Source organism: Coptis chinensis, chromosome 7, assembly GCF_015680905.1.
Source record: "Coptis chinensis isolate HL-2020 chromosome 7, ASM1568090v1, whole genome shotgun sequence".
NCBI lineage: Eukaryota > Viridiplantae > Streptophyta > Magnoliopsida > Ranunculales > Ranunculaceae > Coptis > Coptis chinensis.
Genome location: NC_141462.1, coordinates 73,768,181 through 73,784,329, shown reverse-complemented (window position 1 = coordinate 73,784,329; position 16,149 = coordinate 73,768,181). Strand labels below are relative to the sequence as shown.

Sequence of the window (16,149 nt, the reverse complement as noted above, 5' to 3'; positions counted from 1 at the left end):
ATATTAATCAGATTGGAATCATTATCAATAAAGAACCACACTAAAACAAAAACTTTACACCGTATAAAACACTCAAAGTAGTAGGATTCTAAATAAACAAAAGAGTTTAACTTATAAATACTAGACAATCAATCAATAACACGTTCAAACAACCTGCAGAGACTTCCATCTCCCATCTTCAACACCTAGGTAAACTACTACACTTTCAAAATTACATAAAAATTTATTGTTCTATGAATTCTTGATTATTGCTCTGTTATAAATTTATTGTTATATTTAGTACATAATATGTCATGACCAATTTTTTTGATGAATCTATTTAGGTTTGTCTATAATTAAATTGTTTTTTTTTTTATATTTGTCAGCTTAGATTTGGAACGGTGGATTTAATGGAGCAGACTTGAAGAAGATTATGGCAAATGATAAGCTACTTGAGAGTTGAGATTGCACTAGCTGACCCAAAACGCTCCTAAAGGTGAGTATATTTTTTTTAACTTTTATGTTCTTAGAGTAGTTTTTGCTACTATTGTAAGAATTACATTCATTCCGTGATATCCTTAGTTGGAAAAAATCCATATATTGAACCTGAAAACTTGGAGTTTTGGGAAGTCCTACTGATAAAATAAAGTACTCTAAACTACTTAATTTTGTAACTCCAGTGATTACCAAACTCCAGTGAAAAACAATACCTCCATAAAAGTGTCATTAAACTCTACATGCTACTAAAGAAGATCTATTACGTACGGTACTATATGAAAAAGAAGAAATGCCCGTTAACCATATATATGATTCAACTTCATTTAGATAACAAATTCAACAGTAGTAAGACCAACGAAGAGACGGCATTATTTATGTAGCTTCAGCAACTGTTACATGCACCTCAGCTAACGATGTCCTGAGGAAGCTACTACCAAACTTGGTCTGATTATAATCACCATAAAGCAATCTTGCGGAGCTTGGATACGACAATACCGCTTGCTGCTGTTGCTCCCTTGTGAAGATTTCCCTTTGTGTCTGTGTTTGCTATCTTTTTTGTTTCTGGAGCGTTGTGAGCTGTGGCTCTTCACCATGTGGGAGATAGAGTTACAAGGTGGATCATACACATCTGGCGCCCAGGTCACACTTAACTTCTTTAGCGGTATCCCCACCTTCTCACGGCTTCCTTTCATGGCGGATACAGGTTTTGTGAAAGTCTGACAGATGACATGGCAAAACAAGGAAAAAGATAATTTATCAGTGCAAGGTTGAGCATCATATGTAGTTAATCATGAGTTTGGCCATATTAACTTTCAAACACAGCCTTAAAACATCCAATTGAAGGAATCTAAGTTTGGGACAAGTGAAGAGCACCAGAACACTCTTCTGTTCTATCTAGGGCCCCTCGATAGACCACCTCATTAGCTCTAAGCCTCTAAGAATCCAGCTACCCAACAACTCAACAACCAACAAAACATAAGTTTCAAAAAAATTCATGAGACAACACAAATACACTCATATATACAACAATGTCTTTGGTAAGAAGTAAAAACTGATGGAAAGATTTTCTAGGAAACAGCCTGACATCTCCAAGACTCATCAAAACAAAAATCCATTTATTTACTTAAATATAAGTGAGCCCATCAGTCCACTCTTCCATTTAAAGAAAACTCTATAACAATGTTTGATATTACTTTTTCCACCAGTCTTTTGCATAACATGATTACATGAAACTTGAAGACATGAGTTGTTCCAACACCTAATATAGGAGTTTCAAAGAAGTGCCCCAAAAAGAAGTCATGTGACATGCTGATTATTGCTAAAACTTCAATGGTATCGTCAATAAGAATCCATCAAAGCGTCAGACATTATTATAACAAAAAAAAACCAAAAAAACATCTTTATGTTGTTTGTTTCACTTAAACATATATCCGGAATAAACATAAGAGATGTTGACAGGGAGGGTGTCATGTGTAAAAAGAAGGGAATAACTGTAGAAGCAGGTACAAATTGTTATGATAACTCATGCACACTTAAATAGTACATACTAGAGCGTTATGGGAAATACTAAAGAACAGATAACTTACAGGAAGAGATATTGGACATTCCGCGCTTAGGTTTTCAGATTCCGTATGGCTTTTCATGTGCAATGAAATGTCAGGAACCTCATCTTTTTCATCCAAAGAGACAAGATTAGAGACCTTCTCCTCAGAGCAGGATGATGGCCCATAATAGTTGGATTTTTCCTGAGTTGTTGTTACATTCAAACGTTTAGAATGTTGTATATTGAAACCTTCAGATGATGTAGCCAGTAAGTGGACATCTTGAACACGTAGGATTCCACTAAGCGCATTACCAAGTTTGAACATCACACTGTCATCAACGGTAGCATTAGCATCCAATCGATTACAGCCTAGCTTCCGACTTTCACAAGAATGCTTCAGGTCATAAGGGGTATCAAAGGAAATAGGAATTCGGACATCCATTAATGCAAGCAGTTCCTGAATAAAAGCACTCATTTTAGGAACTCACATGGAAACGAAAGCCAAAATCTATAATGCAAAAGATCTTACATTGACGCTGCTAACTAGATAATGCACGCATGTAATATGAAAGAAACCAATTACCATCATTCATTCACTCATTATTCAATAACAAAATCATACCTTACTCGATGCAGCAGATAACGACCAACCGGGTTTTTTCAAGTGACAATAATAATAATAATAAAGAGAGAAAGAGAGAGAAATATTGAGCTGCTCAATACAGAGTAAGAAAGGGCTACTCAATAATTCAGGCCCCTAGCCAGCCATCAGTACCTGTCAGCACTTACATTTATGAGCTGTTCAATGATGACAGTCGGCCAGGCCCCGTATCCAAGAAGAACTGGGACATGTTGTATACGAATGGAACTGCAGTGTACCCTTTTCATTTGAATTATTCAGATATAATTTCTGGGAACTCATCAAAGGGTGTGTTCTGCACTGCGAAAGAAGAGGCCTGGGAAAGCTAATTGTGATGCCATCCAAGAGGGGCGTCCTTTCTATGAGCATGACAATTCCTAATCATGCTTCTTTTGCTTACAATGATTATTACCATAAAATGCAAACAATGTAAATACTTTTTTATTATCTTGAAACCTATTTCTCACCAACATATACTATTTTTTGTGATGGTAGCACAATGTATGGTCAGCGAGGGACTGATACAACCGACAGACATAGCGATGACATTCTACAAAAGCTAATAAAAAATATTTATTGTGGAGGTAAGATCAAATTTTAACTTTCTATGGTTTTTTCTTTCAACATTTTTTGTTCCACATATCTAACGACAATTTATTTTTTCACATATCTGACGTATTTTTTTCTATACAGTCCCTGGAGAGAATAATAAGATAGAAAATGCTAGGATTGCTCGCTATAACAGATGGAGAATTTTGGCACGAAAAAGAAATAACGGTAGATTTTTTTTACGTAACCATTATTGTTAAATTATTATGTGTTTCCAATAAAAACTAATCCAAATCATTTTCTATTAGTTGATTTAATGCGTCATAAAAGGATCTCTACATCTAAAAGTAGAACGCCACGGCGTAGACAAAGAAGATACGAAAAGCATAGAAACATTGATAAAGAGCTAAATGCACATATCGATAGTAGAGATAACAATATTATAAGCTAATTGTGAAACCTTTTCTATATTGGTATATATCTGTTAAACTTTTAATACTAAATATTTTAAAGTTTGCTATTTGTTTTTAGGTATGCATAACTTTGGACCACCTACTAGAGAGTGTTCTTACTGTGGAGCAATTCTGTGGGAGGGTGAAAGAAACAATAAGGGAAAATCAGCTTTTCCAACATTTTCCATTTGTTGTCGGAATGGAAAAGTTCAGCCTACCACTTTTGGAGACGATGCCTACATTTTTTAAAGCCTTTTATGGACTTACAAGGAGGAAGAAGATCTTCACATTTTCGAAGGTGTATCTGAACATACAACTGCATGTTCCAATTTATTCGCAGGGTGGAGAAATAGATAAAACATTAAACAATGGTGGGGGGCCTTATGCCTTCAGAATTAGCGGCCAGAATCATCATAAAATTGGTTCACTTCTACCAATTGAAAACCACCCACCTAAGTTTGCTCAATTATATATCTATGACACTGAGAATGAAAGATGCAATAGAATGAAAGCTATACCTCCAGACGAAGAAAGTGCAGATCCAACAATTGTTGACGGGTTGATACAAATGTTTGATAAATACAATAAAGTTGTACAGTCATTTAGAATGGCAAGAGACAGATTTAAAGAGGATGATATGGTACCAGTTCGTCTAAGACTTATTAATAATCGACAAAGTGATGGCAGGCAATATAATTTGCCTACTTCAATTGAAGTAGCGGCTTTGATTATGGGAGATGGATTTGATGTTACTGATTATAGAGATATAATTGTTGAAACACAAGGTGGTGAACTTGAAAGAATAAATGAGTTACATCCCAAATTTATGGTCTTGCAGTATCATATATTATTCCCACGTGGTGAAGATGGTTATAGACCTGGGATCCTATATAGGAGTAAAAGTCAGAGTGAAACTGAAAGGAATACAAGGAATACGGATACGAAAACAAGGAATATGGTTACCATGAGGGAATATTATGCATTCAGACTGCAAAAAAGAATTAAAGAAGGTCCTACATTGTGGATTGGTGGGCGTCTTCGTCTATCTTTCATCGTAGACGGTTATACAAGTATGGAAGATCAGCGTCTACATTGGTACCGTATAAACCAAGCAACAATCAGATCTGAATTGTCTGAAGAATTTGATGGATGCGAATGAAGGCCAGGTATTATAGTAAGAACAAATAAATAGCATTTACCTTAATTTAAAACATTATAAAATTTTACCTAACTTCACTTTGAATTGCAGGTGATACGTCGGCAGCATCAATTGGGAAGCGTTTGATCCTTCCATCATCGTTTATAGGAGGTCCCAGATACATGGTGCAGACATATCAGGATGCCATTGCCATTTGTAGATGGGCTGGGCCACCTGATCTTTTTATAACAGTCACTTGCAATCCAAATTGGGATGAAATTAAAAAGCTTTCTAGAACTAAACCCCGCCTAAACCGCATGACGTTCGCACGTTGGTTGTAGAGCATTCAAGTTAAAATTGGAGTGTATAATGAAAAAATTGCAAGCAAAGGAGAACATTTTTGGCAAGAGTAATTGCGGGTATGTAATCAAACAATGTAAACATAGTAATGTCTAAGAAAGTGTACTGTTTAGATCATTTCATATTACTTGGATAGATTTCAGATAACTTATTTTGAAAGTCGGTGTAGTCCCGAACAAAAAAGTAATCATGAATGATATGTTTATAAAAAAAATTCTATGTTTATTACTATAGAACTTATAAATATTGCATAACAAATTCCATGTTTTTGTTTTTGCTACATAACCATTGTTTACTAACAAATTCTATGTTTTATTCTTTTGTTAGTATTGTATGTCATAGAATTTCAAAAAGAGAGGATTGCCACATGCCCACATTTTGCTTTTTTCTACATCCGGGGATGACAAGCCAAAAACGGAATGGATATAGACAAACTAATATCGTTGAGAATTGCGGACAAAGCGGACCCACTTGCTATATGAAACTATAGTCCGCACAATGATTCATGGACCGTGTGGAAACAAGAAAAAGGGTTCTTCGTGCATGAATGATAAGAAAAAATGTTCAAGACATTATCCAAAGGGGTTTTGCGTTGAAACAACATTTGATGAAAAAGGTTTTCTTTGTGTATCAAAGGAGAAACAACAAAGCTTAACCGCCATGGTAGGTGATAAAACCCGGTTGAAATCGACAATGGATGGGTTGTTCCTTACAACCCAACCTTAGCAAAGAATTTGATTGCCACATCAACGTTGAATATTGCAACCGCGCAGACACCTAATGGTTAAATATCCATTTTAAGTATATAGCAAAAGGACAAGATAGAATTTCTGAGGCATCATTGAAGAAAATTTGAAATATGATGAGGATAAAAGAAAAACTATCCATGAAGTTGATGAAATCAAGCACTATCTAGATCACGCGTTATGTGTCCGGGTTCGGAAGAATTTTGGAGAATCTTCGAATTTGACATTCAATTCCGATATCCATCTGTTGAAAGGATGAGTTTCCATCTTGAGAATGATCAAAATATTATATTTCATGATAATGAAGATACCTTTGAAATTATTGAAAAAGACAAATCAAAGAGGACTATGTTCACAGAGTGGATGCGCACTAATCAAGTTATTGAGAAAGGAAGACATTTGACGTATGTTGACTTTACATTATTATTTGTGTAGCACAAAGATGATAAGGTTTGTACAAAACTGTTTTTTAGCTTCTAAAATAGTTTTTTTATATTTGAACTATATTTTAAGCCTGATTTATTACAACTGCATTTACTTTCTACAGTGCCGACATAAAGAGAAGAGGAAGGGGACTAAAGATTGGTAGAATATACTATGCACATCCAACACAAGGTGAAAGATTTTACATCGTATGCTTCTAAATATAGTCAAAGGTGCCAAAAGTTTTGAAGACATTAGAAGCGATTGAATGGCACAACTCATCCAGACAAATCAGCATGTAGTGCACTAGGCCTACTACAAGATGGCGATGAATGGCATAAAGCAATTCAAGATGCGGAAAAGTGGTCTAATAGTAACTCATTTGCGACAATTGTTTGTCACGCTTCTATTATTCCTGTGAGGTATCGATTGGTTGAATTGTGGAATAAAAAATTGGGAGCTACTTTCGAGGGCGATATACTTGGATTACAGCAAGTAAAGCAAGGTAATGATAACCTAACCTTATCTCAAGAAGAGCTGAAATTTTTTACACTTCGTGAAGTTGAGATTCTAATGAATGAAAACGGTCGAACTCTAAAAGAATTTAGTTTTGATATTCCAAAACCAAATGCACTTGATAACAGACTGATACAAGAGGAGTTAAATTATGATTGTGCTACTCTCTCCACACAATTTGAGCAGCTTCATCTTGGATTGAATGTTGAACAGAGAGAAGTTTTTAATGTTGTCATGAATGCAGTTCAGGAAAATACTGGAGGTCTTTACTTCGTATATGGAAGTGGTGGTACAGGAAAGACTTATCTATAGAATACACTAATTGCAAGGCTGCGGTCACAGAGGAAGATAGTACTTGCTGTGGCTTTATCAGGTGTAGCAGCACTTCTTTTACCAGGTGGACGGACTGCTCACTCAAGGTTTAAAATTCCAATTGAACAAGATCACTTTAGCACTTGCAATATTAGTAGAAACACCCACTTGGCATATTTGATTCACAAAACTGATCTAATCATATGGGATGAAGCACCAATGAGTAAAAAAAATGACTTTGAAGCTGTTGATGCCACTTTCAGAGACATAATGTCAGAGACTGATTTAAGATTAAAGGACAAACCATTTGGAGGGAAAACAATGGTTTTTGGAGGTGACTTCAGACAAACATTGCCTGTTGTAGAGAAAGGATCAAGAGAAACAATTGTGTCTACTTCAATTAACAGGTCGTATTTATGGCGCCACTTCACGATTTTTCGACTTACCATAAATATGCGTTTGCGTAACAAAGACTCTAGCAAATCAGATGCTGAATTCAACAAATGGATACTAGATATTGGTGATGGGAAACTTCCAAGTCGATCATTGTGTGAAGGAGAAGAACCTAGCTGGGTGAAAATCCCAAAAGACCTTATAATTCATTCAACAGGAGACGGTATAAATGAAATTGTGGAAACTATCTACACAGATTTTTCCAAAAAATATTCTGAAGCTTGGTACTTGAGAGATAGGTGCATTCTAACTCCTACAAATGAATCAGCTGACGAAATAAATTCATATGTTCTCTCTCGCGTTCGGTGAAAACACATGAGTTCTTAAGTCGCAACCGTTATGTGTAGCGATCTTTGGGATTGGAAATCAACACATTTTGTATCCGACTGAATTCCTAAACACTTTACAGCTGGCAGGTATGGCCAATCATTCTTTACAACTAAAAGAAGGTGCTCCTATAATGCTTCTCAGAAACATAAACCAAAGCAAGGGACTATGCAACGGAACAAGACTTATTATCACTACATTGTCAGATATTGTGCTTGAAGCTATGATCATTACTGGAACTAACATAGGAGATCGACACACCATCCCTCGAATTGTGATGAAGTCTGATAAAAAAAAATGGCCCTTTGTATTGCGACGTGTACAGTACCCAATAAAGCTTTGTTATTGCATGACAATTAACAAAAGCCAGGGACAGACGCTGACAAGTGTTGGAGTTTACCTAAAAAATCAGGTATTCTCACACGGACAACTATATGTGGCTGTTTCGCGTGTAACTTCACGTGAAGGACTGAAGATATTATTGGACAATAGAGACGGTGATTTGTACGAACATACAAAAAACATAGTCTATCCAGAAGTATTCAACAATCTCCCATAACAAAGAGAAACAGGTAAACAGTACAAACATAAAAGTTTTTTACAGTATATTTACAACTACGTACATGGATATAAATGACAAAAAATTTCTACATGCAGGTGCCTTCATGGATTTCAGGACGAAGATGTTACCTATAGCATGCGGTCGTCAAGAATATATGAAGCACAGTTCTTATTTTATTTGTTTTTAAATTAAACACAAGCATATCACCTATATTTTTCTTTTCTATATTCTTTCATTCTTTTTGCAATGTATATTTGACATGTATATAAAACTTACATTTACTATAGGAAAGAAAATAGTCCTGCTGCTCCCAAGTGCGAAATTATGCCCTGTTGGCAAATGACAATGAGTGATGCGAACTTCTTTGCTCACAACTAATTGTTAACCGCAACAGCCATACCAGACTGTACACAAGAATTAATCTTCTTAAGCACATAAGCAAGCAGAGAGATAGGTTACCTATACAATGATGAAATTCATTAGCTACAAGACTTAATTACCATAATCAAGAAAGCAAGGCCTTGAAGTTCAAGAGTAGCCATGGATGCACCAGCAAACTCTGAATCTCCAATATGTCCAACAAAAACTAAGCATCATATTCAGTATAGAGAAAATGATATAAGCTCTACAAACTCAATTCCCAACCAACAAGTAGTGCCCACCATTCACAAGGTATATTCTCTTGATCAAGAAACTCCTCCGATGCCCATGCTGATTTTGTTAGAACCATAGTAGTGATGCTTACTTAGCTCAGGGAAACTCGATCAGCTCTCTCTATATTTTCAGTCAGCAATCAGCAGTTTGAAGAATTCCACAACAACATCCAAATTCTTCTTACAACCATCTAAATGAAGTTTTAATTCATCCTATATCTTACTAATTGGAAATCAAAAAGCAAATGAATCCATTTAATTGTATTAAAACTTCTTTCTCTTCACTGCATGCCTTTGTAATGTAGTTAAATGCTTGGAAGATGTTGACGAGTGGTTTGATCCGCCCTCTCTTCCTTTCTTAATGAACTCTGAGAAGGATGGGATTGGAGTAAGCACTATGTCCTGGAAAGTAGATTCTGTTCCTTGGTCAATTTGACGAGCCTCTGAGCAAACAATGCTATGGGTATCTTCTATGTGACCTTGATCTTTATCAACGAGGTCTGAGTGTCTGACGAAGATAAATAAGACTTCATTGGAAGAGAACGGACCGATTCATACCTCACTAAATAGGTGAGAAGAAGAAAAAAAGGAAAGAAAAGTAACCAAAGCTTCTTGACTGAAAATGTAGTCAACAACGTTCTCTATCCTTTGGACGAAGGCCTAAAGCCCAAATTCATAAAGGACCTTAACTCTAATATAATTCATTTACCAAACTCATCCTCATGGATAAACAATCCCAGCTATGGGCCTGGCTAATTAATCAAAGAGTTTACCTAAGACTATACACCGTATAAAACACTAAAGAGTCCCAGCCACCTAAATTTATTATTATTTGGATAAACTAAAAAAAAGATCAACATCAATAATCCACGCCAAAAAATTAATAAACACAGACTTATGATTAGGATCCAATCTTATAACCAATAAAGAATCACACTAAAACAATAACTTTACACCGTATAAAACACTCAAAATAGTAGTTATAAATATATCTATCAATCTTCATAATCAAGCAAAGAAAACAAAAATCTCAACTCAATACAACATCTCGGCCTCCATCAAGGTAATATTCAATTCATATATATTATATATTTTTTAGACAAAAAAATTTATTGATTCAACTACATATGCAATGGTTATGTAAATGTGTATAGAATAATTTATTTATACCTTCACTATAACTGTTTACGTGTTTCCAATATTCTAATCTTCTATATATACAATTTGTGACAAGGTTACAAACATGGCAATTCAGTACCATATGTTGAACACCATCAACCGTTCAAAAACTGATTGGAAATTAAAAGTTAGGGTCGTGCGAAAGTGGGATGATCTTTATTCTAAAAACCTATCTATCAAACACAGAGAAGTCCTTCTTATTGACGAACAGGTTTGTGCTTAATTAGTACTAGATTTACTGTTTATTGTTTAATTGTTGTTTATAAAAAAAAAATTATATTGTATGTATTATACAGGGCAACCAAATTCAAGCTAAATATGGGGTGAAATTAACAAAGAAGTTTGAAAAGCATATACAACCAGATGCACTATTACTTATTGAAAATTTTGACATTGGTGACAATTAACCTAAATACCGTGTTGCACCGCATGATTACAAACTCGAGTTGAATGACATTACTATAATCAAAGTTGTCACCAATCACGATGTGCAGATTCCTCAAAACCTATTTTCATTCACTTCTTTAAATGATATTGACTCAAACAAGGACAACATAGTCCTTACAGGTAATACGTTACATTAATCCTATATTTTTTTTTTAACCAAAACAACTACGACAATAACTTTGTATACAATGCAGATGTCGTAGGACTACTACTGAAGGTTAAGGCAGTTGAAACATCAACCATAAGAGGAGGCAGTACAAGGAAAAGACGAGATATAATCATGGCAGACACAACGTATAACAAATATATTATATATATTATGTTTCACAAGTTCAATTTTATTTTTATTTACACAGATGCTTACTTTTCATACTATTTAATGCAGAAACACTGTACTTAGAATCACATTGTGGGGTAGTGCAATGGATCAGATTCCAACTGACTTCATTCATTCACCGGACAAAAATTATGTGTTAATAGTAACATCAACTTCAGTACAGAATTGGAAAGGTAATCATCTTCTTCTTTGTTTTCAAAATACTATTTCTTTGCATTCATCATAGTTAACTTTACCAAAATCACAGGATATTTTCTCCAATCAACATTTGGAACAAAAATATATACAAACTTGCAAATACCTGAAGTTGAATCAATCATGGAAAGGTAACAAAATTTCATATTAATTGTATTCAATTTATTTGATTTTCTTTTTCTAAAAGTAATAACAATTTCCAAACATGCAGAGCGCAGCAAATAAAAGAAGAAGCACAGGAAGAAGAAAAAAACGATTTAGAACAAATAAAAACAGGGGACAAGATACAGAGCTTAACTGACATCATAAATCAAGATAACCCTGTAAAGGTAACAACAACTACTTATCATCCTTCGTTAAACAATTTATATCATATAATATTGTTAATGTAATTTATTTTGATTTTTCATAAACAGGAAAAGTCGTTCCTGTGCAGAGCAAAGATTTCTAAGATTTTAAATGACGACATATTACCATGGTATTATAAAGCTTGCGAAAATTGCGTCACTAAGCTTGAAGAAATCAACTCCAAGCTTTGGTGTAATAGATGTGAAAAATATCCAAAACATTCCAGAAGGTATGACTATGTAGGAAAACTATAAAACATGTCTATTCTAATCAATTAGGTGCTATTTATTATTATTATTATTATTATTATTATTTTTTCTGATTTTTCACTTTTGAAAAATAGGTACAAATTAAAACTCGAGATCACAGATGATGAAAGTTACACAACCACAATTGCATTTGGAAATATAGGAAAAGTCATGATCAAACATTCAGAGGATGAACTCTATAAAATTGAAAAACAGGTAAAAACATCTTTAATTAAAACAATATATTACAATTCTTGAAACAAACCACTCATAATTTATTTTTTGAATTATTTTAGAAAGATGGAAAAGAAATGGCTGAGAAGATATTGAAAAGCATTGTTGGAAAAAAATTCGATTTTCGCATGAAAGAATCCAATAACAGCAACAATTATAACACGAAATCGTTTGTTCTTTTGTACGCATGTCCTGTGAGCAATGATGAAGAGGTATGTATATACATTAAATGTCGTTTCAGAATTTATACATATGATTATTACATATGATTATATACACAGTTGGAACATTTCTCTATTAATACAGGAAACAAACTCAGAGATAGCTGCTGTTGAAAAATCATCAATGGAAAACCGAAAAAAATCTATGACAGAACCTCCAGAAGAAACCCCCTTATCCAAAAAAGTCTGCAAGACTTTAGATCTCAAGGTAACCATTTATATATATTAAATGTCTTAGTAAATTTAATATTTCAAAATAAAACAAATGGAAATCTAATTACTTTTTATGTATTATTTTTCAACAGGACAATCACTTGGAATGAAGATAGTTTCTACTCAAAGGAGTATAATTCAATAGCTGAGTGGACATTAAGAATTAGTTATCATTGGATCATGAATTAGTTACTACAATTTATTATTGTGTTTGTGTAAGAATTCATTTTGAATGGATAATAAGTTTTTAGTAGCTCATATCTTAACATTATGTCATTATACAGTTTACTAAGAGTGATAACAAAAAGTGTTATTGCTTTCTTAGTGTCCCTTCTTTTGTGCATATACATGCTAGTACTTACAGAAACTTAATTTAAATTAGGTTGATAATAATTACAACTCTTATTGTTTTTGAGTGTGTAAATCCTCTCGGCAGTAGAGACGGGACGCAGAAAGATAACTATGGCTGTGATGTTATCTTTTTTTGCCCACGCTCAAAGAACTTCGTAACCATCCTCTTGGAGCATATTCGGGTTCTTTACTTGTTGTCTCGATAATGGATACAACGTCTTCATTGCTAACCACATCCCAAAGTCCATCACTAGCCATTACCCTGTTATTTATCACAAGCACGAAAACAATTAGTTATGTATTTCTTGATTTACAATCGCTAGCGGATAGTATACTAGGCTCAATACTTCACGGCTTAACTAAAAAGATGAAAAAATAAATTTAAACAACATTTGAGCTTGAACATTCCTAGGGAGTTGGATAAATGAAGCTCCCCAAGTGTTTTGAAGTAAACAATCTCAAGGAGACATTAAAACCGTCTGAGGAAGATAGTAGATTTATAGGCTGTGCTAGCTGCCACATACTACTCTGTCGGGGCTTCGAACATGCATCCGTCTTGACATTTCCAAGGATTAAAATTATCATTCCAAATTAGTTTGATGGGCAGATAGAGTGCTTACCAAAAATTCATCTTCATAAGTTAAAGTTGTCTCGAGTTACTTCAGGCTCATTTGTGAGTGTCAGATTGTTGTTGCCGATTTCCTATACCTTTATTGAAAAGTTTATAGTTATACAATAAGTGATTAACATAGACTCCAAAGAGCCGCAAAACATCATCGATGCTTTTAAACCACATTTTAACATGAAAACAGAGTTACAAATAGCACGGATTCTTGATTCCAAAGATTGGACACTCAACATGAATACGTCCAAGTTCTTCAAATTATTACGGAGACTTGGAAGTCGGCTCGACGCCGGGGATTACTAGATTAGAGTTACTATGATGCTTTACATACATGAACTATTGAAAGCCTCATGAAATTCCAAAACTTCACGTAACAACAACACAAAATGCAATATTTACGTCTCTTTACCTTCCCTCAACATCTTCTATATAAAGCAAAAGCTTCCCCACTCATTTCACTCACATAAATCTAATTAAACAAGTCAATGGCATTCTCTTCCAAGCAAGTGAATTTCTTCTTTGCAGCAATGTTACTAACATGGCTCTTGTAGTGTCCATGATTGTGCAAGCACGACCATTGGCCTCCGGTTCAACTCTACCTTTCGACTAGAACTCGAGGAACAAAACCAGTGTTGGAAATCTTTAATGGAGCTTTCGAGCCTTTGGTGAGAGGTAGTTACATCTAGCTCCTCTCCAAGCCAATCTAATTAAACAAGTCAATGGCATTCTCTTCCAAGCAAGTGAATTTCTTCTTTTGTGATGCTACTAACATGGACTATTGTAGTGTCCATGATATTGCAAGCACGACCATTGGCCTCGGTTCAACTCTAGTCTGCTTGACTAGAACTCGAGGAACAAAACCCGGTGTTGGAAATCTTTAATGTGAGGTAGTTCGATTTCTTTCGAATGGTTAAACATACTTAGGACCAAGTTCTTTGTCGAGCCATTCTCGTCATTGAGCACAAATCTTTGGGTTCACGAGACAAGGAAAGTTACTGTACTCCAAGACTATTATGACTCCATATGGATAAACCAAAAAAAAAAAAAAAAAATCACCGTCAATAACCCACTCCCAAAAGTTCAAGCCACCTAAATTTATTATTTGGATAAACCATAACCAATAAAGAATCACACTAAAACAATAACTTTACACCGTATAAAACACTCAAAGTAATATTATTCTAAATAAACAAAAGAGTTTAACTTATAAATACTAGAGAATCAATCAATAACACATTCAAACAACCTGCAGACTTCCATCTCCCATCTTCAATACCTAGGTAAACTACTAAACTTTCAAATTTACATATAAATTTATTTTTCTATGAATTCTTGATTACTGCTCTGTTATAAATTTATTGTTATATTTAGTACATATATCACTTATCTGAATTGAACTACACCACTATCACATAGATTGGTATCAATTATCATATGTGAGCATGATTTAACATCTTAACACATTAGCTACATTGAAATTTGTAACTTATTCATAAGATAACATACTAATTTTTTTAAAATTTATATGCAGCAATATGGATCATAATACAATCTTTTCTATTTCAAGGAAAGCAATATTGAATCAAATCCTAATGGAAATCAATATTTATAAACCACCGGTTTACACAACAAAAGTGAAGGGTGACAAATTTGGATCAACCGTAACAATAGATGTTCCTATTCTGAAAGGAATATTTAAAGAAAGATCAGAATCTAATGAATATGATGAAGATGAAGATTCAACCCTGCAAACATCCTATGGAACTCTTGAAGAAACACAGAATAAAACCGAGAATGAAGCTGCACAAGCCGCTCTCACATCACTATGTCAATGGTACAAATTCGAAGTCAAAGATTTCAACTTCACAGAACTTAAAGAAGCAAGGCGAAATCAATCATCTACGTCAAATTCATGAAGAAGCTACAAAGGAAATCAAACATCTTCAAGAAGCCAATGAACAATTTCATGAAATAAATCAAGGCCTACATGTTGATATCATGCACATTGGACAAGAAAATAGAGAATTGCGAACAACACTTGCTAATGTTGAAACAGAAAACAGAGAATTGCCTTGATCAACATTAGTGATGCTGAATAGAATAGAGTTACATGGAATTATCAATTATATTATGCCAAGTTTTATTAGGAATGTTCATGCATTTTAATTTGTTTAGAAGTTTTAGAACCTTCGATTTTGCCTTGATTTTGAATGATAACTACAGTTTATTTTACTACCTTTGTCACATTAAAAAAAAAAGCTCATTATTACCTTTCTAAGGAAGTGCATCAGCAAGTATTACCTCCACTATCCAATTAACAGCGGGATATCCAGTGAGACACATCAAAACGGCATACAAAGCTAAAATTGAAGGCATGGTTCTCCTCGCTTCGCCAAATATATGTACCAACGCTTCTTCCGATGTCTTTGCACTAGGATCCGAAACAAGAGAAGGAAGTCCAAGAGAATGAACAGGAAACTTCTCCAATTCATGTAAAACTGCAGGCCCAACATGGTCCTGATAAACTAAATCAGTAAGTAAACTTAGTTTTGTTTACTCAATAACACGAAGATCTCTAATTATCAAAAGGAAGATAATTA

The 16,149-nt window shown here is 34.3% G+C and overlaps 2 protein-coding genes, 1 long non-coding RNA gene and 1 pseudogene across 10 annotated transcripts; 3 read left to right on the top strand and 1 right to left on the bottom strand.

Moving 5' to 3' along the window:
• The first annotated feature begins 46 nt into the window (after positions 1 to 46).
• On the top strand, positions 47 to 3,895 carry LOC147488803 (uncharacterized). 2 transcript variants are annotated; one of them, XR_015201937.1, is made up of 5 exons: positions 47 to 189; positions 366 to 475; positions 3,156 to 3,244; positions 3,354 to 3,437; positions 3,741 to 3,895. It is a non-coding gene; the product is annotated as an uncharacterized LOC147488803 (long non-coding RNA). The 2 variants fall into 2 exon arrangements; XR_015201936.1 differs by lacking the exons at positions 47 to 189; positions 366 to 475 and having other exon boundaries at positions 3,105 to 3,244.
• On the bottom strand, positions 672 to 9,814 carry LOC147488801 (uncharacterized). Of its 6 annotated transcripts, XR_015201928.1 has the most exons (6): positions 8,999 to 9,814; positions 8,775 to 8,902; positions 4,889 to 5,033; positions 2,333 to 2,477; positions 2,064 to 2,222; positions 672 to 1,193 (listed from the first exon to the last, which is right to left on the bottom strand). XR_015201928.1 is itself a non-coding variant. In XM_086572367.1 (5 exons), exons 4-5 carry the CDS (start codon positions 2,460 to 2,462, stop codon positions 885 to 887), a joined length of 708 nt encoding a protein of 235 aa, XP_086428493.1. In that variant the 5' UTR covers positions 2,463 to 2,477; positions 4,889 to 5,033; positions 8,775 to 8,902; positions 8,999 to 9,763; the 3' UTR covers positions 672 to 884. The 6 variants fall into 6 exon arrangements, 5 of the variants coding, with proteins under 5 accessions (XP_086428493.1, XP_086428494.1, XP_086428492.1 ...); XM_086572367.1 differs by having other exon boundaries at positions 2,064 to 2,477; positions 8,999 to 9,763; XM_086572368.1 differs by lacking the exon at positions 4,889 to 5,033 and having other exon boundaries at positions 2,064 to 2,477; positions 8,999 to 9,764.
• LOC147488802 (uncharacterized) lies at positions 4,734 to 7,918 on the top strand (annotated as a pseudogene).
• Positions 9,815 to 10,075: 261 nt separating the features above from the next.
• On the top strand, positions 10,076 to 12,763 carry LOC147488800 (replication protein A 70 kDa DNA-binding subunit B-like). 2 transcript variants are annotated; one of them, XM_086572433.1, is made up of 12 exons: positions 10,076 to 10,214; positions 10,386 to 10,541; positions 10,825 to 10,897; positions 10,972 to 11,071; positions 11,163 to 11,287; positions 11,362 to 11,440; positions 11,521 to 11,638; positions 11,726 to 11,886; positions 12,001 to 12,121; positions 12,202 to 12,351; positions 12,446 to 12,568; positions 12,666 to 12,763. In XM_086572433.1, exons 2-12 carry the CDS (start codon positions 10,395 to 10,397, stop codon positions 12,681 to 12,683), a joined length of 1,215 nt encoding a protein of 404 aa, XP_086428559.1. In that variant the 5' UTR covers positions 10,076 to 10,214; positions 10,386 to 10,394; the 3' UTR covers positions 12,684 to 12,763. The 2 variants fall into 2 exon arrangements, with proteins under 2 accessions (XP_086428559.1, XP_086428560.1); XM_086572434.1 differs by lacking the exons at positions 10,076 to 10,214; positions 10,825 to 10,897 and having other exon boundaries at positions 10,401 to 10,541.
• Positions 12,764 to 16,149: the final 3,386 nt, after the last annotated feature.